At 33.0% G+C, this 27,867-nt stretch overlaps 1 protein-coding gene across 1 annotated transcript; it reads right to left on the bottom strand.

Annotated features, from left to right (window-relative positions):
• Nucleotides 1–2,209: 2,209 nt before the first annotated feature.
• On the bottom strand, nt 2,210–10,161 carry LOC133203624 (ubiquitin-conjugating enzyme E2 N). Its single transcript, XM_061339398.1, has 5 exons — nt 10,055–10,161; nt 6,924–7,025; nt 6,189–6,333; nt 5,852–5,992; nt 2,210–3,324 (listed from the first exon to the last, which is right to left on the bottom strand). Exons 1-5 carry the CDS (start codon nt 10,082–10,084, stop codon nt 3,281–3,283), a joined length of 462 nt encoding a protein of 153 aa, XP_061195382.1. The 5' UTR covers nt 10,085–10,161; the 3' UTR covers nt 2,210–3,280.
• Nucleotides 10,162–27,867: the final 17,706 nt, after the last annotated feature.

Consider the following 27,867-nt stretch of genomic DNA (forward strand, 5'->3'; position numbering starts at 1 on the left):
AGAAAAACAATCAAGATTTGTAATTTTCCCAAAAGACGTTGCTGCAGTCAGCCCACAAGATATCGAATGAAATTTGTCAGGGCTTCAATGGCAACGTGATGACTCCTGACGTTGGGAGTCTTTATAAAGACTTTAACTCACGTACGCCACACTTTCTCTCTAGAAAGGTTAGACTTTTATTTTAATAAAGAGTGAAGCCGTACAAGACGAGGACAATCCCACGATCTGAGACAAGATATTTCTCAATTTAAAAGTTCATAGAAAAGTTTTATGTTTCAAAATCGTCATGTCAGTATCATCTTTAACTTTTGATTCCTTTATTTTATTGAATTACATATTGATAAATTAATGATTTTTTAGTTATGTTCTTTAAGCTATGTGAAAAGAAAGTCTTATAAATGATTCGAATTCTCTCCGAAGGTTGCAGTACGGCGTAATGATAAATACGTTAACCACTATACTACGCAGTCTTGTTGTAATCTTTGGAGTGTGTCAGTGTGGTTTAAATAAACGAGTTTGTTGAAGAATATAATTTTTTCAGAAGTGTTTGATTTTCATATAAAATGGTTCAAACTCCATTTTTTGAAACATAAATTTTACTTTCATTAAAAAATTTTGTAGAAAGGAAACGACCCATTCAAATTCAAAACTCGTTTTTTCACAGCTCAAATAGACTCGTTATCAACTTAATATGCTCAACTGTCAACTTAAAAACAAATGAACAATTAGTAAATAATTCAATAAAATAAATAAATGAAATGTGTTTAAAAATGACATTACAGACATTATTTTTAAAAGTTGTTACTTTCCATGAACTAAGATATACTAGCTAGTATGATCTGAGAACAGGGGTTATCCTCGCCTTGTGCGCCCTCATTCTTTAAATCCTCTTCATACATTGATGCTCAATCCTTAGCATTTTGGGGTGAACTTAAATTTACCCAAGTGTTAAGAAGCATATGTGAAACGTTTACACAAGGCATGCAAGGAGGCCTACTTGATCCTGTGGCAGGCAAGCCTACTAAACCCCGTGGAAGGAAGCCTACTAGAGCCTGTGGATGGAAGCCTACTACAGCCTGTGGAAGGACACTTGTCGAAGGAAACCTACTACAGCCTTAATAAGCATGTGGAAGGAAACCTAGTACAGCCTGTGGAAGGAAACCTACTACAGCCTGTGGAAGGAAACCTACTACAGCCTGTGGAAGGACGCTAAACAGAGCCTGTGGAAGGAAACCTACTACAGCCTGTGGAAGGACGCTAAATAGAGCCTGTGGAAGGAAACCTACTACAGCCTGTGGAGGGACGCTAAATAGAGCCTGTGGAAGGAAACCTACTACAGCCTGTGGAAGGACGCTAAATAGAGCCTGTGGAAGGAAACCTACTACAGCCTGTGGAGGGACGCTAAATAGAGCCTGTGGAAGGAAACCTACTACAGCCTGTGGAAGGACGCTAAATAGAGCCTGTGGAAGGACACTAAATAGAGCCTGTGGAAGGAAACCTACTACAGCCTGTGGAAGGACGCTAAATAGAGCCTGTGGAAGGAAACCTACTACAGCCTGTGGAAGGAAACCTACTACAGCCTGTGGAAGGAAGCCTACTACAGCCTTACTAAGCATGCAGAAGGAAACCTACTACAGCCAGTGGGAGCAAGCCTACTAGAGTTTGTGGAAGGAAGTCTACTAGAGCCTGTGGAAGGAAACTTACTAGAGCATGTGGAAGGAAACCTATTACAGCCTGTGGAAGCCTACTAGAGCCTGTGGAAGGAAACCTACTTCAGTCTTTAGAAGGGAGACTATGAGAGCCTGTCAAAGCAAGCCTACTAGAGCCTGTGGATGGCAGCCTACTAGAGCCTGTGGATGGCAAGCCTCATTGTATTTTCCAAAAATATTTGCATTTAAGCAAGTAAAATTTTGTTTAGTTAAAGTAACCAGTATTTTTACAGATTAATTAAAAATATTAATGACAGATAACAATCTAAAGGTAAAGTGATTAAACAAGCTGGAGTCTCTGGCTCCGGTGAGCTCAACTATACAGTGTTAGGTCGATTACAATTGAGTCTCAGCATGTTAATACTGCTATTTTGATATTACTGACATGAACCATTCATTCATTACAACCATTTCTCAGTGACAATCTGACATGTAGGTTGCCTTTTCATTGTATCAAGTCAATGTTTTATAATGTAACAAATTTATCCAAAAACACGTCATTTACAAATGAAAGTTTATTAAAATTGTAATGACACATGAGTTTACATTCAATAAGTTACAGATCCTCTTAAACAATCATTTTAATCTTGGCCTACATACCAGCAGGTGAGAAGTAGATACCTGGTCTGCTCATAACAAAATCCTTGCTCTCTAGTTGTACAATAGATTTCAACTATTTGTTTTTTTTTTTAATTCTTTTTCAAAATACATATTTTCTAACACTCTCTAAACTATACTTAACTTAAAGAGAGGGTGTTTTCTACAGTCACTGATGAGACATTTAACATAGCACTATCTATAGTTATCAGAATATAAGCACTTGTAGACCTTACTTTGATTTATTGGTTGACACATTCAAAATAATAATAGAAGTAATAATAATTACAAAGAAAAGAAATATAAACATAAAAGCTAGAAATACACAAAGCAAAATTACTTTATCATTCAGAATTGGCAAAAAATTGTTAATTGACATAATTAGATTTTAAATTACTTAAATTAAGTTATGTCAGAGAATGTGAAATGAACGATTTTTTAAAAATCCTTAACCCTTAATGCCTAGCTCATCCATTGTACTACATAATGAGGCATTAAATTATCTCTCTATTTTTTTTTCCTTACATGAGTTTATAATTCTCCTCAACTAGAAAAATTCAAAACTAAACTGATGCAAAATCAAATGTATCACAATACTATATCAGTCAAAACTTAATTGCACCCTTCATATAAGAAAAGCAATTTGTAATTTTCTTTTAAGGAACTTAACAAAGGTACATGTACATGTAACATACTATTTATATAAGATTAACTCTTTAACTCTTTCTGAATTTGAAATATCTTGCAAGGAAATAATACTGAGAACAGTGATGTGCATTATGCATTGAAGTCAACATCCATTCAAAACTTGTACACTTAATGCAGAAACAGGGGGAAAATATCACTTAACAGCACTTGTAAAGTAAAGCTGTTACTATGGAAACCAAGGAAAATCAACATCCATGTTGTCTTTGTTTGATGATGTTTACATGTTTTGTTGATTATGTGTTAATTTCAGTCTCTAAACAGTGTTGTCATTCTCGATCTAGAGAAGCATAAAGTTTTGTCCATGCTTTAGCTGAAAAATGAAAATAAAGTTAAGGCCAAAATAAAAAATACCTTTGTTTCCCCTAATGCGACCGACCCACTTAAATCGTGCCGACTGAAAAGTTTTTTTAATAAGATTATTTAAATAATTTTTTTTTATTTTCTACAATTTCATCAAAATCCGTTTTATATCAGAACGGCGACTTTTGTTTTACTCTCATTTGGTGTCCACAACATCTGGCCACAGAGGGTTAGTTCGTGTTATAAAACAATGGTGACGTATCAATCTTATTACATATCTTTAACTTATTAGAATCCTACACTCTTGAGACATCTCGTGAATTAATGTACCATGACTAAGGAGTGATAGGATGGTATTTACAAATGTGTTTTCTAAAATTAACGTACGTAATACGCATAGCAAAGCCTGCCTCATGAGCAGATGAGGGGCGCTCCTTGTGAATACATATCAATAAATTTCACTGCATTTGATTCGTTTCGATCTAAGAAACAGTTCATGTATGATCCTATTTTTGCTATATAGGACCATAGGAGTTGTAAATATGTCTTTGTATGATTATTTTATCTTGATAAATATAATTCAGATGTCGTTTCTTAATTCCTTTTATCTATGGGGTATTAACTCTGTGACTATAAAATTAGATATATGAAACTTTAATCATTTTAGATATGGTTTGGTTGAATTATATACTGTTTATACATGTACACTATTTCCAGATAGTGTTGAAATCTTTAAAATTTGCTCATGGTACGGCTTCCTGAGATGTCCAGTTTATTTTTCTTTAGTTAGGCCCTTGAAAACAGGTTGTTTCTTTGCTTTCAAATACCTTTAAAATTGTTGGGCCGTAGGAGGGCTCCTAATTTAGATTTTTACTCGGCACTTATGGCCATTGATCATTAAGCATCAGTAGAGGATCTTTTACGTGCCATCTACATGTATACTCCGACACTGGACCTACGTTTTTACGGTCTTATTCGACTGACCGGTCTCCACGTCCCACATAGGGACCCGTGACTTAGAATAAGCTCCTGAATTACGTCGTGACTCCAAAACGCAAGACTAGAATTACTGCGCCACGCGAGGCCCTTGACATTTTGTAAGTACTGGAAGATCATAGAAGGTTTGAAAAATGTCCGATGGTTCAGTATTTGCGAATCTTGTGTTTTTGTAAATATTCGATTTCAATAAATTTACGCTTGCCTGAGATATTTCACAAGTTCAAATGAATAATATTTGTGAATAAACATGATAAATTTACCATACATGTTGCTTCATTTGTATGATGTTCGGTTTAAAAATTGGTTTCTTTTGTTCTTTCTTATTATAAAGATATTATTCAATTTTTCAGAATGTATTTCCAAAACTGCTGTCAGAAAAAAAAAATAATTTACCTACCTCCCGACCCAACTTGAAATTTTTGGGTCGGGTTAGGGGAAACAAAGATATTTTTAATGATGGCCTAATCAAAGATTACAAAATCTCACCTTAATGCTATAGAAACACTAAGTCCCAAACCAAACAAATGTTCTGGCAGTGTATATCCCTAAATACATCATCTATACAAGTAAAGTCAAAATAGTCCAGGTAGATACTTCAAAATGAATCTCTTCAAAATATCTAACTGTTCAATCACCATATAAATGTAGAACAGATCAAGCTTCCAAAGCATATCTAGTACTGTTCATCTCCAGTTACCAGCATTATCCATGCAAGTTCAGTCACAATAGGGCTTCTAGTTCCTTGCAGGTCAGATACAGTATCTGAAGTAAGTATGTAGTATGTAAATTTAGATCAATCATCTGTGCAAGTTTGGTCACCATAATTATGCATAGAGCTTATATTTACTTGGTATTGTCCCTGCTTCAATAAATGCAGGGCAGATCCAGCATATTAAAATTTTTAAGCAAGTTATGTTGTGTGTATCTATAATTATCCGGTATCAATGGAAGTTTGGTCACCACGGGGCCTTTACTTGCTTTGGAATGAATGAAAGGAATATATACAAAGGATTCATTTCAGCCTTTAATGAAACACATATGTAACATTTGTACCACAATGATGTAATATTTGTTTGTGCTACACAATGCAGGTTGCACAACCACTTAGAGTTTGGCGGTGGCAAATTCTGATAATTAATCTTTAAGAATGACCTTGACAGCTACAGTCTTACACTTGTTCATCATGAAATGTGCAATTCTTAAATTCATCAAGGTCACTTACTAAGGATAAAGATATAATGAATATTATTACATTTAATCACCCCGGTATGGGAACTTCTACAGTCAAGACTTTTAATCCAAATACTAATGTTCCCATAAATCAGTAAGGAAAACTGAACCATCCAGATTACTGTAACATACATTTTATAATTTGTAGATATATATATATATATATATATATATATATATATATATATATATATATATATATAATGTTCTCCTCCCTTTCATCTGGAAGGTAGAGCATCCAGATTATCTGTGATTGTATTATGGAGGCTCAACTTTTATGCAGAAATAATTCCATACATTAAGAGTACCTGTTTGTATTGCTTGTGATTCGTTAACTTTCCACTGCTCGGCTACATCATTAGCTAGAGGGTCGTCTGGATTAGGGGCACTAAGTAAAGCCTGGATAGAAAGGAGGACTGTTCTTATTTGTAGGGCTGGACTCCATTTATCTAAAACAAGAAAGATAACTCCTACAACCCTAATCAATCTATATATTTCATAGTGATAAAATAACAAAAATATTAAACACTGTCCTTATTCTTAATTCTGAAGGAAACTTAAAAAAAAAATCTCTGAAAGGTTGATTTTTTATGAATGCTAAATCTTATTCTGAAACAAGAGACTTTATACTCACAGCTTCCCTACCTTTTAAAATATCTAAACATATTCTACCCAATTTATCAATATTAGGATGATAAATTTTTGTCATAAAGCGGACTTTAGGTGCAGACATTGGGTATTCTTCTGGTAAAAAAAGTTCTAATTTAAATGTTCCTCCTTCATATGGAGACTGCAAAAGAAATATCACAGAATATACACATTAATTGACAGCAGAAGAACATCTTATACATGTGTCTTGGTTAAAGATAAGAACTCAATGAATGTAAAAAGCTGCAACACTTAAATACATGTATATGTCTGTTGAATGACTATTTTGAAGTAAATATACACAATACTGATTTTAATTATAAATCTGCTTGTTGAACTGATTGTAGACACAAGTTAGAGGGAGTTTATGGGAGGTATTTCTATGTGTAGATCTCCTCTATAATAAACAAAATGATAAGCCTATTTCTGCAGGACCAGCTACTAATACATGAAAATGCCTACCTCTGCAGGACCAGATACTATTACATGGAAATGCCTACCTCTGCAGGACAAGATACTATTACATGGAAATGCCTACCTCTGCAGGACAAGATACTACTAAATGAAAATGCTTACCTTTGCAGGACCAGCTACTTTTAGATTAGATTAAAATGCCTACATCTGCAGGCCAGCTACTATTAAATTGAAATGCCTATCTCTGCAGGACCAGCTACTACTAATTGTAAATGCCTACCTCTGAAGGACAATCTACTATAACATGGAAATGCCTACCTCTGCAGGACCAGCTACTATTACATGGAAATATCTGGCATTACTTTCATCTGGCATTGCCTGAATTCCCGGTACTGGTTCTTGTAGCAACCGTTGTGTTTCCTGAGAAAATGAAAATTGATAATCATTATAAGAGTTAAGCAATGTGTATCTGTCAGCTTCAGCCTCTTTGCTTCAGCAAATTTGCCAAATTATGAGTATTTTTTAAACATATATGTAGTCAACAGTGTCACATAAGAAATAAATTTAACTCACAGTATTACCCTTATGACAAGGCATATATAAACATGATAAAGTGATCATCTGTTTATTTCTTTGCCAATTTACAAAATATATCTTGCACCTTCCCCCTTTTCCAACTCATCCCATCCCCCCAACACCCAGAAACCCTGCATTCACCCCTGTTAGCAATATTTCAAATAAAACACTTCTTGTTAAGCCTAATAACAACATGAACAATAAGAGTAACAAATGAAATGACACATTTTTGAAGAAATTTAAATTAAATGACTGTGTAACTTATGCTCTTAAAACTCATCTTTACCAATTTTCACGGATTGTCACTCACATTTATGTCTACACACGTAGAAGTACCTGTTTTGAAATGGGAATGCTTAACTGCTACAATGACTACATATCTTTTTCTAGCAACTTCCTCTTCCCAAGATCAACCTTGACTATGAATCCACTATATCCTTCCTCTTGTTATATTTAGAAATTATAAATATGGAAATAACAGAGAATAGGACCATTTGAACTATAAACAAAATATTGATATCAATAACCAAGTCTTGTCAATGAAAAGAGCTTTTATCATGTTTAAAACCTAACCTATCCTTGTTTATCACAAGTATACCCCTTTTGTCTACTGCATGGATATCACTCATTGGGAACAAAAAATAAATAAATATCCCCCAGTCAGTATTTCTAAGCTTTATAATTGTCATAAAAACAAAATATATGCACTTGTAAAATGGGAAGACCTCAGCAGAATTACCTTCTTAATCATGTTAATGGCACTTATTCATGTCAAAAAATAGATCAATTATAACAGATCCTTAGAACTACATTATAACTCTTTTATTTCTATAATCATAATTCATGAAGCTCTAATGCCTAAATGGTCTAAAATGTTGATATGGGATCTCCGGTGGTTTCTGGATGGATATGATAATTTCCAACTCATGTTTCTATCCCCTCGCATCTGGGATAGAAAACACACAAGTTAAAAACAAATCATATCCAACCACAACTCATGGGAGATTCTTTTTATCACGTTTTACACTGTTTTCACGTATGAATCCACTTTTTTTGACTTCGTCACTTTCACACAAAAACCATCCCGATATCACAACTGCTGATTTGAAAACAATATCATATAACCTATATCAACCGTATAAGTAAACATGTGATAAAATGCTTAATACAGCTGATGGAAAAGAAAAGGGGTACAACCTTTTAAAGGTGCCTGGACAAAGTTGCAATGTTTACATTTTAAGTTTCTATGCTTATTCAAAAAATAAAAGCACTTAAATGAATTGAAATTCCATGAATATTCTTAGAATTCAATGACAACAACATTCTTCTTTACATCAAGTCAAACATCTGTTTAACTTTTTGTAAACAGGGCATGAGTTCTGTTATTGTTAGCGTTTACATTTCACCGGGTGTGTTCAATTTGTTAAACTCTGCACACATCACTAAGTATGGACTGACAATACTGGTGAGTTGGTTTTGCTTTCTCACATTTCTACTCTGAAATTTCTTGATTATAGTTTTAATATTTTTCATTAATACACAACAAAATTGCTACTTTTTTTAAGTATTAAGGTTGAAGTTTACTTTGTGAAAGTCCAAGGATGTGTCAATCGAACAATTCGTAGTTTCAATAAATGCCAGATAAAAGAAGTTTCTGAACATGCTTTTATTATATGTCCACGTGAAATGCTATCGCAACATACAAGTCATGATAATATACTGAAAATTTGAGAAAATTGTAAATTCAAATCTGTGGACAGCCTGTAAAAGGGGTACTCTATCAATTATCATAATCTGGCCACCAGCAAGAATGAACTCTCCTCACAGACAAAACATATTTCAGATCAATATATGAGGTTATTGGGGTGCTTTGACCAATATTTGGGGCAGTTTGATATTATATCTGGGGAGCATTTTGACCAAAATTAGGAAGTTCTTCTCTTAGATATTCCCAGGTATGTATGGAAAGCCTAGTTAGAATAATCTAACTGTGTCTAATTGGGACAAGCCCCCACCACAGTTAGAATATGTCCATATACTTGCAATGTAGCAAATCGGAGTGGATCCACTTCGAAATGATTGTGAAGAATACAAAAGGAGTTGCACTGAAAATAACTACCAAATTAATCATAACAAACCTTTTTGAGATTGTATATGCCTTTTAACCTAAAAAATAATCCATATAAATACAAAAATTCAACTCATTTTCTCAACGTTTTTTCCTCGCTTCAAATTTAACACCATGTTACATTCGGAACTCTCTGGATTGTTCATAGAAAATGCACAGAGTTTGAGTTATCGCCCGTGTTTATTTTACAACATTGCCAATACACGGAACGAATTCTATCGTTAAACCGAGTCCGTAGGACAATATCATTTTAATGATAGAATGTTCTATCTATGGAAAGCCTAGAGGGATTGGTTGCAAGTAAAACCCTGCCAAATTTCTGCTCTCTAAAGACTTTCAGTAGTTCTATGTCTAGTTCTGTCAGAACTGTGCTATTTCCTTCTGTTCTTAAATATCATACATATTTGTTTACCAAGATGCTACTACTTATATATGTGAGCATCAGCAGCATCAAGCAACAACTGTATAACACGTAAAAGGTTTGATACGACACGTAATGTCCAGATTATCTATTGCTCACTTATAAATAGTAGGCTTAAAAGAATTAAGCTTATACAGAACATTCCCCGTCCCTTTTTGCAAAAACAGACATAGAGTCTGATCCATTCCCAATGTTTTCCCGATAACTCGTGTTACGAATCGGTTAACATTTGACACTAAACATTTGATAAAAGCCAGGAATCACTAATTATATTGACAGTCTCTAATTAAAAAATATTAAATATTTTTGTTATTAAAATTCAACCTTTATAATTCTTCTCGGTAACCCAGTCATATCAAGATCGGCTGTTTGGTCAAAATTTTTCTTTCTCCAAACTCTTAAAATGGCGAATACCGCTACTGTAAAGCTAGACACAATGCGCAGTTTCGTATTTCCTTCACTTTTACGTGGCGGATCCAATTTTAATCTCGGTCGAGCCGAATCTTCACCGAGATTAATCCAATATTTGCCCCCACGACAAAGCGCAGGAAATACATTTTTTGTTTGTAAATTTGTCAATATTTAAGTGCCAAAAAGAGTCAAATATTAGGAAATAAGAAACTCCACGTGTGCAGAAACAAAACAAAACAAACAAAAAAAAAAAAAAAAAAAAAAAAAAAAAAATATGTGCAGCACTAGCGTGAAGGCGGTTTTCAATAAGGAATCAGAATAAAAAAAAAGTACTATCAGACAGCGAAGAGTTATTCAATTCCAGTATCCTTGAGCAGTAGCTGATCCAATGGAGGATCCAGAAATTCGTGTGTGTGGGGGCGGGAGGTTGAGGCCCGAGGGGGAGGATATTGGAGGGGATGTTCAGTGGGGGGGGGGGGGTTCGGGGCCTCCCTCGAGAAAATTTTATTCAAAAATGGCATTTTAAATTGAACCTGTTAGTTTTTTTTCTTGCTTTGAAATTAAAGGGCTTCTAGTGGACAAACGAAATAGTTAAAAATTACCAAAATTCATTATACAAAGTTGTAATCGTTCACTAAGTTTCAATAGTAACTTTTTTTAAAATATTTGTAGAACTTTTGCTTAAATCAACAAGTTTAATTATTACATTGTAACTTCCATCTATACAAGGAACACTATTCAATGCTATTCTCCATTGAGAAGTTGATGACTCGTTTTAATACTCCCTGAGGGGGAGTATTAAAACGAGCCATCAACTTCTCAATAGAGAATTTATCCAATGCATGTTATTAAAAAAAAACAACAACAACAACTTTAGCATGTTATGGGGACGACCATTTGATTCGGGGCTGCGGGGCAGATTTTGGAAATAAATAATGCATGTGTCCTCAAAAATGTTGAAAAGAAATACTCTGTCCTCGACTGGCAAGAAAATAAAAAAAAAAAAAGACTCCAAAATCGTTGCCCCCACTTCCAATGTCAAATGGTCGTCCCTTTAAACTTTATCCTTTGGTAAAGGTCACTACGATAAACCTAACTTACAGTGTAATACAATATTTTCAAATTTAGATTGGCTTTACAATTGTAAAAGTTCAATTCAATTAAAAAAAAAAAATCATAGTTAAGAACCCTCTCTACACTGCACACAAGAGTTCTGATTCTGTGGTATTTTTCTGCAGTTAGAGTGATCTGCCCTTAGATTTAAATTCAAATAAATCGAAATCTACCGTGTATTTCTCAATTTGTAATCAATTCAAGCATTCTTAACATTTTAAAAGGCCAAGATAAATAAACTGAACACTTCATTTGCATATATTGTATCCATTGAAGTAAAGAACAGTGATTTCTGTTCATTGATATTTTGTTGTCTTTGAACATTTTTTCTTGGGGGTAAATGCCACGTACCATATATTGGAATTTATATAGATAAGCTCAAAATTTACACCTATATACAATATAATTTTCTCAATGTCCAAAAAACATTTTACACTGGTGTATAGAGGGTCCTTAATTTATTCATGTTGTCCAATGAAATTAAAAACTATTATCAGAAAAAGTGTTAACTTTGCAAGAATATTACTTTAAAGCAATACCAAAAACAAACTGTGGGTTGTTTGTTGATGACATTTTATCATCGCTAGCAGCACGGACCATGCCACCCTTTGTGCTGGCCGTATATATTTATATAAAACAATGGGTCTCATTTATCAATCTCATTTATGCAATAAGTTGTTAAAATGACACTTGTAGAAAATAATAGAGCGGGGGGGGGACCCCTCCTCAACCCCCATGAATCCGCCACTGGGATCGAGAAATTCATGATTGAAGAGAGGTTGATGCCCGAAGGGAGAGGTTTTTGAGGTGGGGTTCAGAAGGCCTACCCCGTGAAATTAAAAAAAGGCTCCAAATGGTGTATTTTCCAGTTTTTTTTAGATGGAATCAATTTTTTAAAATCATTTCTTAATGACCAATTTTTATTAGTTGTTTTTTAAGACCGGCCTACCAAAATCTTCACGAATTTGAAAATAAAAGAAAAAAAAAACGGGGATTTTTTTTAACTTACATGTAAACATGAAAATTGAAACTTTTCTGAGGGAGGAGTTACCAACCTAAGTATAAGTAGCGTGATCACTTTTTAGACCCTGATTTTATCGGTTAAAATTTAGTGCACGCTATAGTGTTTGTTATCATTGTGGAAAACGAAGTATTTCTAAATAAAACACTGTATATTTATAAAAAATAATTTAACATGTGTGTATATTGTATTACATATATATGACTATATAAATGTTAATTTACAATGTATACTTTCTTTTTGCCCCATGAGGGCCCTTAATTGGTAAATAAACTAATGAATTGAATTGAGTATCAAGAATACAAGCCAATTATTTTGGATGGAGGCGGGTATTTTAAGGAGGTTCGATCCTGAGCCTTTGAGCAGATTTTGGTCTGGACCTTTATTTCTAAAATTCTGCATCATTTTTAAGTTCTAACATTAAATTTGGATTCTACAATGCAAATTAAACTATATCCAATGAAAAAAACGTGATTAAATTCCATTCAAATAGGATTAAGCCAGGAACTATATTTTGTGGCGAAGGTTTTTTAGAAGAAAATGATCAATTTTTCTCTTTTAAAGTATATACAGTACTGTTAAGTTTAAATTCCTATTTTTCCATGCTGGTTGCACACAGAGCTGTTTTTTGCACTGAAATGTTTTATTCTGGTTCTGAAATATCTATTTAATTATTTCTTATGAATTCTTTCATTATATTGTGACAAATATAGTAAATATATTCTGAAAGTCCAGGAAAAAATTGAGCCAATTTTAACATAAAATTAAACCTTTTTTTAGTAATATCTAAAAATTTACATCATAGACCCCCACTTTTGTTTTTCTTTTCTGAATATATAAGATAACTTTGATCAACCTGCTAAAATTCAGCAAAAGTTTAAGACTTTAAAATAATTTTCCTGCTTGTTAAATTTTTAATGCCAGAAAAATCACATTTTCTGAGTGCAGAAAGGTCAAATAATTGATTATGCGAAGCAATTTGAAACTTTTTCTTAGTCACAATTTTAATGTGTCTTTTTTCAAATAGGCTAATAGTTTATTTTGTCCCATGATTTATTTGGATAAAAACATTGGAGGGAAAAGGTCGAAGATGTGATTTTTGATTCAGACAAAAATTTCAGTGCAAAAAGGTCATATTAAATGTACTGTAGCGGCAAAAGAAGCATATTGACCCCCATTTTTTGTTTTGATTTTTAATTAAGCTATATGTGTAGAAACTAAAAATATACTTGACAAAAAAAGTTTAAGACTTTAAATATCAGGATCCAACCTCGTTAAGCATACATCCAGATATGTACAATATGACGTTAAGGTAATCTATATGACGTGAATTTTTGAGATAACGATTTCTTAATAGATTTATATATTTCAAGTCCTAGATATAAATGTAAACACGCAAAACAAAATATATTATAAACTTAATGCTGTGGATGGTATAAATACACGAAGTATTTGATAAAATATTTGTCGAGTGAAAATGAAACTTAATTAGCGAGTAAATAAATACATATGAAATGGGAGTAAAAAGCATATACCGTGAATATCATGTTTTTCCCCTTCTTAACTGAAGAAAGGCAGTGTTTTAAATTAACGATCAGCCTGTTTGTTTCTTAACAACAAAGATGCAAAAATTCAACACTGTGTCGCATACTTTGAAACATGATTTTTGTCCATATCAAGAGCTTGTGTTCTAAAAGTACCTTTGAAGTGCTGCTAGAATCGTGTGGTAAGCGTGCGTTGATGAAATTTCTTCGATCTTTTGAACAAAATGTAAAAGATTTTGGAAAGGTTAAACCAGGTTAAAAGGTTAAAGGTAACGCGAACGTGTCGAATAATCATTTCTGTGACAGGAGAGTAGGATTTCATGGCCGCTAGAGATGTTTTACACGATCAATTTTACAAAAAGATTTTTTAAGGCATATCTTTCTATTATAGACGTCACATGTTGATGTCTTAGTGGAGTGCTCCTTTTGCCTAAGACTGACTGATGTCTATACAATGGAAAATAATAGCAAATGTTTAATCCATGATTTTTCGATTTATAAATGTTACATTTTACAAGTGAATTTTCCGAATATACTGATCTAAATGCCGCCTTAACATACTAGCCGAGGGGTGGGCTCATATTTCATTCTTTTTTCTTTTTTCTTTTTGCTGTAGGTACTCAAATACACCTGATTTCTGCAAAATTGAAGAACATTGCAATTTCACAAAGCCTGAATTTTTACTACCTGGATTTTGAGAGGAAACTTTTTAGACGAAATAGAAGCACTAAGTCTCTACTTTATATTTAATTTGATGATTGAATTGGGACATTGGGACTTGGTCAATTAATTGGTGTATAGACAGGGCCATTTTATGCATAAAGTGAACCTAGCTCTTTGGATTCTATGTAGAATCCCTAATTAATGCCTTTCAACTTACTTGATAATACTGTCAATATAATTTAAAAAATAAACAAAGAATGAAATTTCATTTTGAAGAAAAAATATATATTAGATAGGGAAATTGTTGAAAAAAGGAAGTTTTGTTAATTCATTTGGGGGGGGGGGGGGTAAAAATAGATTCGTACATAAATGAACTAATCAAATTTTATTTTTTACCGACCTAGCGGCCCGTCATTTTCAGAAAAAGTCTTGAAAAACATTTAATAAAAAAAGTGTTCGATTCTTGCTTTGCCTCTATTGTACATTATTATTACATATCAGTTTTACCACAATTCACAATACAAAGTTGCAACCGTTAATTGGGGTTTAATTATAAGAATTCAATTCAGCTGTACGGAAGCCCGTTGATGCCAGTTCAGAGAAAGAAATATTTTTTATTGCGTTTAAACGCAATAATTATTGCGTTTAAACGCAAAACATTGCGTTTAATCGCAATAATCATTGCGTTTAAACGCAAAAGATTGCGATTAATCACAATGTATATTGCGTTTAAACGCAAAACACTTTGCGTTTAAACACAAAAAATTGCGATTAAACGCAATCTTTTGCGTTTAAACGCAATACTTTTGCAATTAAACGCAATAGTATTGCGATTAAACGCAATATTTTTTGCGATTAAACGCAATAATCTTTGCGTTTAAACGCTATAATCCTTCATTATAAGGATTTGTTTTGCATTTAAATACAATGATACTGTAGTTTCAAAATCAAACATGAATTAGTCAAAGCTTATAATTACATGTACATGTACTAGGACCCGACACTTCAACTTTAAGAAGATTCGATTTGTTCTGTGTCTTTTTGCAAAATTTTCCAGTTTTTGAAAATTGTGGTAAAACAATGGCATCCTAAAAACCTGAATGTCTTAAATGTATTAGAACCCAAAACTCTTAATGAAGTGTCTGATCAATTGCTTACGTATATCACAACTTACAGAGAATGTTTCAGTGGTATTAATAGCACTTGTCAGTTTGATACATGTAGTGCACATCGACCAATCTGTTTTCATTTGATTTTGATTTTGATCTCATATAAATCCATCACATATGTTCTTGTGTTTACTGTATGCAACCATAGGAAGGGTTATGAATGTACATTAAATTCTAAATACTTCATGATGTTGTACGTAATTCCAACATTTCCTCAGTCCTTTTAAAAAATCCCTTTATACATGGGTTAAACTTGTGACCACACAATAGGGGACAGTTTTTTTTTAACAGAGCAACTGACCAAAACTTCATTAAGAATGTAGAGAATAATAAGCTTAAGACATGTCTCGTTCTTAGGGTGCCTTTGTTTTTACAACCCGACATTTTATCTCCTCTATAAATTCTAATTAGTGATTTATCCTTTCAGAGAGCGTTTGCTCGGAGAATTCTGATTCTACAAAACTAAACAATACGCAATTTCCTCATAAGTAAAAAGAGAAAGAAATAAAAGATATAAGTATGCGTGGATCCACTGCACTCTGCAAGGTTTGATACATATGACTGCCTTTAAACACAAAGATTATTGCCTTTGAACTAAAAATTATTGCGTTTAAACGCAAAAGTATTGCGTTTAAACGCAAAAACTATTGCGTTTAATCGCAAAAATCATTGCGTTTAATCGCAAAAATATTATTGCGTTTAAACGCAAAAACTTTTGCGTTTAATCGCAAAGTTATTGCGTTTAAACGCCGCAAAAGATTGCGTTTAATCGCAATCTTTTGCGATTAAACGCAAAGTGTTTTGCGTTTAAACGCAATATACATTGCGATTAAACGCAGTCTTTTGCGTTTAAACGCAATGGTTATTGCGATTTAACGCAGTGTTTTGCGTTTAAACGCAATGGTTATTGCGATTAAATGCAATGTTTTGCGTTTAAACGCAATACTTATTGCGTTTAAACGCAATAAAAATATTTCTTTTTCTGAACTGGCCTCAACGGGCTTCCGTACAGCTGTATTTTTTTTTTTTTTTTTTTTTGAAAAAAAAAAAAATATTTGCAGATCTTTTGTTTTTTTAAATTCCATCATATTGTTACTCCATATACACAGCGAACACTATACAATGCATTTTTTTCTGTAGACTTTACCCTTTTGGTACAGACGTCATGTTATAAATTTTGAATTCACCGGGTAGCAGTAATTATAAATAAAAAATTTACAGCATGACGACAACTTGTAAATTTTGTATTTACTGCCACCCGGTAAATTCAAAATTTACAACATGACACAGGTCACAACGTAGACTACTGGTAAACCGTTACAACTTGAGGGATTTACTTTCCCAGTAGTAAAGCCAACCTGATTGTGAAAAATATTGTATTAATTTATTTTTTTAAAACAACAATCCTAGTTTATTAGAGTAGTTCAATAAAATAACATTCATTTATCAGAAAAAAATGATTGCGATCGAGAATATTACTTAAAGCAATGCCAAAACAATTACATCATAACTGTGTGCAGTTTTGGTTCTTTGTAAATTTTCTTGTTTTATCACTAGCTGCACGAACTATTATGATACCCCTAGTGCCACCCTCCATACTGTTGATTACCTGAGAGTGTATTGTGTGCGTTCAAGCGGAAATTGATTTCTCGTTACGTAGTGGCTGTGTATTTCACATCATTGTGTACAACAATGTGCTTGGATTTTAGAATCTCATTTATGTTTTTGTTAAAATGACACTTACGTAAAAAGAAAAATGAGCATGGGGGGGGTTCCCAATCCCCCCTTCCCTGAATCCACCACTGATACTAATACGACGCCTAAGGATTAGAAGAACTAAAGTCACATGACTCAATTACCTAGATTACAGACTTTGTTAATGAAAAAGGCGAATGTAACGAACAGTGACCAATCTCAATAAAATCTACAAACAATACACATCTGTGAACATGCCCCTCCTCCCCCCGGAAATTCCAGAGGTGGGATTAGGTGCCTTCATGGAGTAAGCATCCCTTGTTTAAAGCTAAAAAATTAGGCGTTTTTTTCTGGACTTTCACTATATATTTGCTGTATTTGTCACAATATGTTGATAGAACAGTTAATTTGATTAATTTTATAATTCGTTACAAGCATAAAACATTTTGCAGCATAAAATAACTCAATGTGCACCCTGCATGGAAAAAAGGGATCCGAACCTAGAATTGTAAATACTTTAAATGAGATAAATTGATCATTTTCTTCTTTTAAAAAACCCTATATTTCCTTACTTAATGTTTTTATATGGACTTAAATCATGAGTTTTTAATTGAATATAGTTTAATTGGTATTATAGAATCGTTTATTGTAAGAACGTAAATGTGTCGCAGAATCTTAGAAACAGAGGTCCAGGAAAAAATCTGCACATAAGCTCAGGACCGATCCTCCTTAAATAAAGCACTGATTTTGAAACATTTTTGAAAAAGAAAATTATTCCCCTACATGTATACCTACCCATTTTCCCACCCTGAATCCGGGGAAGGCAAGCAAACATTAAAAATATTTTATAGGATCAATTTTAAACCAGGTCATAGTAAGAGCATGGTGAGAACCTGTATCATGAAACGGTCACCGACCTAAGGCTGATTCAGGCTTGCAGCAGCTTAATAACCTGCCTGAAATGGAGAGCGACTCTACCACGTTACAACAAAATCATCTAACTCGCATCTATGTTGTCTTCGGAGACCAGATCTGTACAATATGTTGGAATCGCAATGGGCACTAATTTTGCCCCTTTATTAGACGATCAGTTTTTAAATTCCCGTGAAGTAGAATTTTTTTTCCAATACATGTACATGAGAAAGAGAAAAAACATCATTCAGATATATCTTATTTTACTGACAATGTGAGATAAGGCCAAATTAACAACTTCATTGTATGACAAACGAGATGACTTTATCTTTTCTGTTGTCAGATTTCCTTATTCATGTAGAAGTATTCCGCTATTACCTGCATGTGGTGTTTATGTATCCCAACCTATTTTGATTTTCAATAGCTTGCTCTGAGTACGATTACTTTTAAACCGAGACAGGCTACTGACAAATAAGTTGTAGGGATTAATTTCAACAACCTTGTTTTAATTAAGTCAGCATGTTGTAAATTCTATGGTCGTTGTAATGACCTTATTAGCTAATACAACCTATCATTAGTCGTATTGAACTGATTTATTTCATACCAATTGTAAGGCCTTCCTTCGTTTTCTTTTACTAAATTTAACTACGGATTATTCCAAATACCTGATCAATACATAGGACCCATGGCGGGTGTCACCGTTGGACACGGGATGCTTATTCCTCCTAGGCACCTGATCACAATTCTGAAATCTCCGGTAAAGATAAGCAGCTGCTAATGTATCCGTATTTTATGTGCTGGTCACAGATCTGTATTGTTTGTACATGTAGGCTTTCTGATCACTGTTCGTTATCTTCGCCCATTTTTTTTACACTGACTATATCAGGGAGGCAAGGCAATACGTCAGATTCCCTATATACTTTGGCCTCAGCCGGAAGCTTATCATACTATATACACGTAGTTCCTTTCTGAGTGTCTGTAGCCTCTTCAGTAACTGCAAATTCTCTGTCTTCACGGAAATCAAGTCCTAGCCTAGAGCTTATGAATTGAGATTACTAAACACCACCAATTTTAATGAGAAGCAATTATCCATCCAATGGCTATATTATAGCTCGCCGCAGCTTTAACTCTGCCTGAATCGAAGGAGACTCTTCCATATCAAAAGAAAAGTCAGCTCACTTTTCAATCGTCAACTTTCCTTACTTATGTAGCAATATACCCTTATCACCTGCATATGGGGTTTATGTCTCTCAATTGACTCGATACGCTAGAGCATACAATTTCTAAAACGAGGCAAGCTATTGACAAACAAGTGGATAAAACAAGGATATCAACAGTCTCGTTTAAAGTCATCTTTTCGCAAGTTTTACGGTCCATACAATGACCTTGTCAGCACATACAACCTATCATTGAGTCAAATGATCACTGACGTTTTTCATACTAATTGTTTGCCATAATTTATATACTGAACTGTCTACAAATTTTTCCGTTTTTTCGATCATGACAAGAAGCACACGGCGGGTATAACAGATAGGCAGGGGATGCTCACCCCTACATGGCATCTGATCCCACCTCTAAATTTTGAGGTCTGTGTTTGCTTTACTCCAAATTCGTATCGTTTCATTGTACTTTCGAGATTGAATACTGTTCGTTATATTCACATTTCATTTTACATATACTCTGGGCTACAGTACTTTCTTAAACCGTGAACACAGTCGTACATTTTGTACACAAAGTGAATATAGTTTTGCGTAATTCGTAGCAGATATCTCCTATTTCAATTGTAAGTGACGTCACGTAATCGTTTTCTAATGTAAATATTTGATTTTATCATAATAAGAATTCTGAGAGTATTGCATATTTAAAAAGGTAAATATTTAATTTTATCATATTCATGTCTTATTCAATTAGCATTATGAGAGGATTACATAAAGAAAAATTAAGGCTCCAAGACTAAAGGCCACCATTCCGTCTGAGTTATGGAAACGGGAAGAAAACAAACTCTGTCTGTACCGTATCAAGGTAGACTCACATACTGAAATTCAACTCAATATTTAAGAAAGGTCCCCAAAACCAAATGTGACAGGCTAATAATGTCTAATATTAAATGCATACATTTACATTTGCAAATGTTTTCCCTTATTTAACATTATTTGAATAAGGATTATTTAAGTCTATATGTAAAAAAATAATCAAATGGCCATAAGCTCATTGTTTTGTTATCGATGTTATCTCCCAATGATGTCGTAAGTGTCGATGAGTTCAACATATTCAGTTTATACCGTTGAGGTCTGACTAAAAAGAAAAAAAAATCATTGCATAGGTTTAAAACTATAGGACGCAAATATTTGTCATAAATCAGTCCCACGTATTAATAATAGTAATGAGGTATCATTTTTAAAAAAAATTACCTGTATAAAACGATACGGGTTGGTTCGTGTTCAAATCTAATATAAAGCTTTAAGGTAGTTTGATCACGTGACAACCCGTAGTTAAATCCCAATTAACTTTAAGAACGATTAATAACTAGACGAAACCCCGCGCAAGCGCGTGGAATTGAATTTATACCACTACCGACAGAAAATATATTGTAGTTTCTACTGACAGCCTACAGGCTTATAGCAGGAAGAAATACTTTGTTCAAAATCCCGCATGAAGTAGATGTACGTCTCCACCCCACCCCCTTTGTAAAAACTTGAAAAATAACAATTTGCATTAATTGACGTTTATTGTGAAACCTGTTATACTGTTATGGATATTGTACTTCAGGTGCTTTTATTTCATTTCCGTGAAGGATAAAAGCAGCGAATATGCACATTTTACTGATAAATTGATTTTTTTCGGAGGGGGGGATTCACAGTTCCTTTCGTCTTGGTTTATAAATATGTGTGTACCTTATTGATATGCAAAAAATGTACTTTTTTATATCAGTAAGTACATACATATATATAAACCAAGTACCTGTGTAAAAATTAGCTTTTAACGCCTTATGGATAGGCCGAGTATTTGATACAAAAGACTGTATTCAGAAAAAAACCCTGAAATGTACTGATTAAGGAACAAAAGTTTACAGCTTTAATGTGTTTGAACAATACCTTGTTCATTATTTTTTTTCTTTTCATGTAAGCAAGTTTATTAAGTACAAATTGTACATCGGGTTCGTTGCCACGATGCTCTCAATAAGGAATATATACAAATTTTACCGATAAATTTATTAGGAAAACCAATTATATGTAATAGTCTTTCGATATATAAATATATTCACAACTTATAGTGTTATCAATGATTTGCCATTATTTCAATGGCCATTAACACAAAAGCTATTTTAATGTTCATGCAGCTATAATCGCCTCGTTTTTCTTTTTAACATCGGGCTCGATGCTATATGATGTTCTAGAAGCTTCCGTCAATATTAAGATCGGTGAAGGACGAAAATTATTTGCACATTTCCCTTTTTAATCGATTATCACAACTTATTTCTTTTATATACTTTAAATCAAGTTTTGATTGATTATTTCAGTGATGACGTTTTATGAAATAAATAACGATTGCTTGTTGTCAGTTTCATTAAAAATTGCCAGTAACTTAGATCCGCCAACCGGAAACGCCACCGTACTCACGTTTTTGCTATTTCATGGCTGTTTATAGAAAATGTAGACTTTTAATTCAATGTACGATACTTACAATGCGAGTGAAATCTAAATATAGTTTACGGACATCATTTTGTTTCTAATGTATTCTTAGAGGAGTAAGTAAAAACTCTGGTGCATCCGTTTCGGAGTTTATTTGCAAAATTTATTAATTTATAAGTGTAGATTTGACCCTGAAGTACAAAATAAAATTGATTATCACTTAGTATTTCCCCTCACACTTTAACAAAACCTTGCAATGTACATGTGTACACTTTCATGCGTCTGTTTCAGGAGTAACAGGTATTGTCTCTGTTACGTCATACAGATTTTCACACAGCTGTGTTTCTTTATCATGCAGGTGGTTGTACATGTATACACCCTCAGAGGAGGCTTGACCTCTGAAGGTGGACAATGGTTCAGTGACGTCATATATATTTTCTGTTTGCTGTTCTTCTGTGTGGCGAGTTGTATCGTATATATCTCCTGTGTTACTGCAATTATTGATATTCGGAGAGATTTGATTTTTCTGAAATTAAGTAAACAAAATGTAAAGTACATGAAATTTAAATGTTTTCATGGGGACTTAGCAATTCCAGTCTCTTAAAAAAGTAAAAACATGTGACATGTGCAAGCAATAAAATGCTTTCTTTGGTTTTTTGTTGCAGTTGTTGCAGAAGAAATACATAATTTAAATCGCGTAAGCTAATTATGTGTTTTTTTCTATAATAGCTGCGAAGTTAATTCTCATACTAACAAACACTTAAGACATATTATGGTTTATATTTATGTCTGTATAAATCATCGTATAAAGTAGGATTACGTACGTTAAATATTGTATTATTAATTGATATATACATCATTGAATGTTCATTGATAGAAGAGCCACTGCTCACGAAAACTATTAGATGGCTTGCTAAGCAACGTTAAACAGCCGTTGAAATATTGATACATGACCGTACTTGGTTTTCTTAAGAAATAAAGGAGATACTTTTCAGTAGATATTAATATTTTTTCTTCTCTTGCAATTGTCTTAAGCATACCATTATATCTCTGAAATTGTCATGAATAGCATACGTGTAGTAATTATGGTCCTCTGGTACATTGTCAGCTGTATGAATATCCAGTCTAATTCAACAAAACAAAGTTATAATAGAGTATTTCAGAATATTTATTTTCTTTTAAAAGTTTTTCTATATATTTATCTTAAAAAAGAAACTACCTTTTATTTTGCGATTTCCATTTTCTTCTAAAGACTATGAGGCAAATTATGAATGAAATAAATATGACAAAGAGGGAACCACCAGTACCGACCAATACTAACTGGTTCTTCTTTTCTGAAATTTCAGGAGAAGCATGTTAGAAAAAATCATTAGAAATATTATATTTACCTGAAGATTGACTTAAAACATAAAAGCAAGTATAGCAAAATGAAGTAACTATGAAGATATGAACTCTGTATAATTTAATTACGAAATATCAATAATTATAGGGTCCTTTGATAGAATTTTCCATACCACTAATCCAAGGCAAAGGCATTTTTTCTGTAAATAGATAGTATTACTGTATTACATGTTTTTATCTTAATAAAGAATATCTTCAACATTTTAACTCACCATGACTAGAACTATCAAACCCTTAGTAAGTTAAGAATTTTATGAATTTCCATAACAAGGTGCTACACATAACAATTAGATTATATAAGCAACATAAAAATGCTAAACTAAATCGATGAAAATGACTGAAATCAAATTTTTAATTATTCAAGATCTATTTTTAAATTTTATATTACAGACCTGAAACACACTGTAAGTTGTCGAGAACAAACCCCATTTCACACAAACATTTCCCAACTACACATCTACTGTTCTCAGTCCCAGTGCATTGTGATGAATGTACACAGGATTGACCAACAGATAAATTTCCTAAGGATAAATATCTTTTAATGTTTTCTTTGATTAGCACAAGTATATATTTTTACGAATTGAATAAAGAGCTTATTATTCGTATGCAAATATACAATACATATATAAAATACATATACAACCTATATATAATACAGGTTTCATTCATCACTAAAAATCCGACATCACATATACAAGTAAGATTTTCTCCGCAGACACTAGCGTGCTTTGTTCCATTACATTGTAGGCCAATTTCACATGTATCATCCATTTTTTTGTCACCTACAAATTCTTGCCTATCTTCATATAAAAAATTAAACCACAAGAATCAAACGGAAAAAAAAACCCAGAAGCAATCAAATATATGAGTATCCCGGCATGGAAAGTATATAGTGTACCGATTAAGACGCGAGGAAGGTATTTATATTTCCCGAACGTACAAGACAATTAGAAAATAATTTTTTTTTCTTGCAGTATTGCTTTCCCTTGTAGAAATAATTGCATAAAGTAATTTCTAGAAATTGTTTAACACATGCAATCTTTTCTAAGATTGTTGAAGAATTCTGGAAACTACTAATATAAGGCACATGTTAAACGCAGGCGTCAAATGTCATCATAAAATATGTACAACAAATAATTAGTATGTTTGTTTATGAAAGTCCCTCTTGTTCTAATGTTTAAATAAATACATCTTACAAATAAGTTTTTAAAATCCTTTCCTATCAGAGTATGTTACCTGTGTACTCTTATAAATAAAAATATTTCCATGCCCCGTGAGATAAAACTTGTATACCTTGAAAACATCTTCCTTCAAATTCAAATTGTCCAATGTTGCAATGACATATCTGAACCTCCCCGACCGATTTGCATCTGGTAGCATTTGGTGTGCCAGTGCATTGGATATCAAAAATGCAGGACTCAAACATCTTTCTTCCCGCTACATAATTATTATTGACAAAGTTATTCAATATCAGTTACAAACAAATCAAAACAAGCATTCCGTGAATATTGCATCAGTAATTCATATCCCCTACCCTATTAGGATGTCATTTTATAAAATCTTGTATATGATAACTACATCCCCTCCCCTCCCCCCCCCCCCCCAATGTAGACATTTCGGATTTCTTATTTATGAATGAAATGTCTTGGAATGAAGTTTGCCTTACAAAAACGTGTTTAACTAATATCACAAAATGTATGAATAACATTACGACTGCTTACGTATGGAAAACGTTCTTTTGTTCTTAACTCAAACACCTACAGTGGCATGAAATATGAAGATAACGAACAGTATTCAATCTCAAAAATCCAATGAAACGATACAATTTTGGAGCAGAGCAAACACGGACATCAAAATTTAGAGGTGGGATTAAGTGCCATGGAGGAGTGAGCATCCCTTGCCGACCGGTCACACCCGCCGTGTGCTCCTTGTCATGATCGGGAAACAAAAACCGGAAAAATCCGTAGACAGTTCAGTGTATAAATGATGGCTGAACAATTACTATGAAAAACGTCACAGTCGGCATTTGACTCAATGATTGGTTGTATGTGCTGACAAAGTCAATGTATCGACCGGAAAACTTGCGAAAAGATGACTTCAAACGAGACTGTTGATATCCTTGAGAAATTTTTCAGCTGTCAACGCTGTCAAATTTTTCAGCTTTCAACAATGTCAGAGAGTCTGGACTTTATATAGACATTTTATTTATATGGTTTATAAAAATGCCGACATTTTAAAGATTTTTTCAATGCTCTCTGGTTTGTTTTTCCCGAATTTTAATTCAACCAAAGAGCTACAGTTCTACAGTTATGGTTGATACAATGACCTTGATTACAATACTATCTACCAGGATGTCTAATGTTGACTAACTTTCTTCATATAAAGAGTTAGGCCATTTTTAAACTATCGTACAATGTACAGATTTTTTCGTTTACCCGATCATGACGAGCACACGGCGGGTGTGATCGGTCAACAGGGGATGGTTAATATATGAAATTCTTCCAGGCTCACCTATAACACATTGTTTATCGACCCTTAAGTATCCATCGTTACATGTACAAGTCCAATTTTTACCACATATAACATTGTCTTCTTTCTCCGCACATTGCTTATCTATCTCACATAGATCACCAAAACGGATTTTATCTAAAATTATCAGAAACAAGACATATAATAGCAGTTTTCTGACATTTTTTACATCTACTTCAGAGTCCATAAAAATGTACCTTGAATGCATCGTCCATTATATTCGACGTGTCCAGGTTTGCAATAACACACTTTCATTTTTCCAAATGCTGTACAAAAGTCAGCATCTTCTGTTCCATTACATTGAATATCATACTCACAGGAATCAAATAAATGTCTTTCTGCTACAAATGAAATGCTTCATATTATCACAAATTATAAAGTTGTCAAAAAATGTAAATAAAAGAGTTCAGGAAATGCAACTTTGCGAAACATTTTCTCTACAATGTGTGTGTTTGTTCTTCAATAAATTGTTTCATTAAATTACGCTTTTATCAATGATAAGTTTTAACATAATGCGTGGGATCTAAATATATGATTATGTTTTGTCCTGTCATGATTGGAATATGATCATATTTTATAATTCTTTAAAAAGACAGAGAGAAATAATTAAGTAGCATTATTTAAAAAAATGAAATAAAAAATTTAAAAAAGTATTCTTTTAGCAAGAGCTTTTGACATTAATATTTCATAAACATATAATTCATTAATATGTAGAAATTTGTATATGTGTATAAGTACTCACTATATGGACTATGGACACTTTTCAATTTTTTTTAAGCCTTCAAATTAGTTTGTTTTACTGAATAGGAAAAAGATGTTTAAAAAGAATTTTTTTAAAATTTAAAATTTAAAATTTATAAAGAAACAGTAAAATAATAATAATAATAATAAAAAATTAAGTACACTTCGTGAATTGCCAGATGAATGTTGATTGCTGGTGAATATGAACAGTAATTAGAGTCATTGGTAATTCAACAACCCTACCCCTTCCACGGAAAACATATTTCATTTATTTATCTTTTATGCATGCAAAATAAAGGGTAAAAATCTTTCTCTTCCTGTATAATGTATTAATGTATTTAGTGGTACTATTACAAATCGTGCAAATCCTAAACAACATAAATATTTCTTTTCATGTTTTTTTTTCAACCTGAGAAGAGAAAATAACAAAAGGAAAATGGAAAACGAAGAAAACAAACTTTATTGAATAAATATTATTCTGAAATTGTCATGTTTTTAAATAAAGAAGCGTTTTTGTGTAAATATTTGAAGTTCGTATATGTGAAGACTTACCGCAAAAACAGTAAAATATTTTTAAGACTTGGTTTTCATTGTGCATTTGGCATGTTAAAAACGATGATAAATCTACTTAAAACTTAATTTATTTATAAAATGAGTATTATCATACATCACGTACACAGTATGCACCTTTTCTGATGCCAGATAAAAGTGTCATCGCAAGTACAAATATGTTCTTTCTGTTCTTCGTTAAAACGACAGACTCTAGCGTTTTCTGTACCAGTACACTGCTCATTAATTTTGCATGAATCAAATACACACTTATTGGCTGAAAATAATGAAAATAATATCAATTCCCCATGTTTCAAAAACGCGTTAGAAACGTTGAAGTTTAGATTCTCTTGTAAATTATTCAAGTCTCATATGTCATGTATGTTTTGGAATCGAATATATGATTTATTATACCTTTCCGACACGTAAGAGTTTCTTTATCTTCTACGAAGTCAGAAGCACACATACAAAGCTTTCTGTCTCGGACTTTTTTGCAGACTCCCATACCTGCTGTTCCATTGCACTGATCATCTATCAAACAATCCTCGTACAGAGTTTTGTTGACTACAATACAATCTGAAACATTTACTGAGATTTCTCTGATTACTGTGTCAGTAAAACCGATAATCATTAGACATATAGGATATATCATTGAATGCAGCATACCTTGTAGACAGTGGGCATCATGTCTTATGAATCCAGGGTTACAGACACAGAGTGATTTTTCTGTTTCATTGTCAGGTTTACATTGTTGGGC

This window comes from Saccostrea echinata, unplaced genomic scaffold, assembly GCF_033153115.1.
Source record: "Saccostrea echinata isolate AGI-Se365-2 ecotype Australia unplaced genomic scaffold, CSIRO_AGI_Sech_v1 ptg000051l, whole genome shotgun sequence".
NCBI classification, from domain to species: domain Eukaryota; kingdom Metazoa; phylum Mollusca; class Bivalvia; order Ostreida; family Ostreidae; genus Saccostrea; species Saccostrea echinata.

Excerpts from the sequence above, each read along its gene's own strand:
- LOC133203624 (XM_061339398.1), bottom strand. The coding sequence starts at position 10,084 with ATGACTGGGTTACCGAGAAGAATTATAAAG. Across the intron at positions 5,993-6,188 it reads ATGTTTAGATATTTTAAAAG|ATAAATGGAGTCCAGCCCTA; the intron begins GTAGGGAAGCTG and ends TTCTTGTTTTAG. Across the intron at positions 3,325-5,851 it reads ATCACAAGCAATACAAACAG|CTAAAGCATGGACAAAACTT; the intron begins GTACTCTTAATG and ends TTCATTTTTCAG.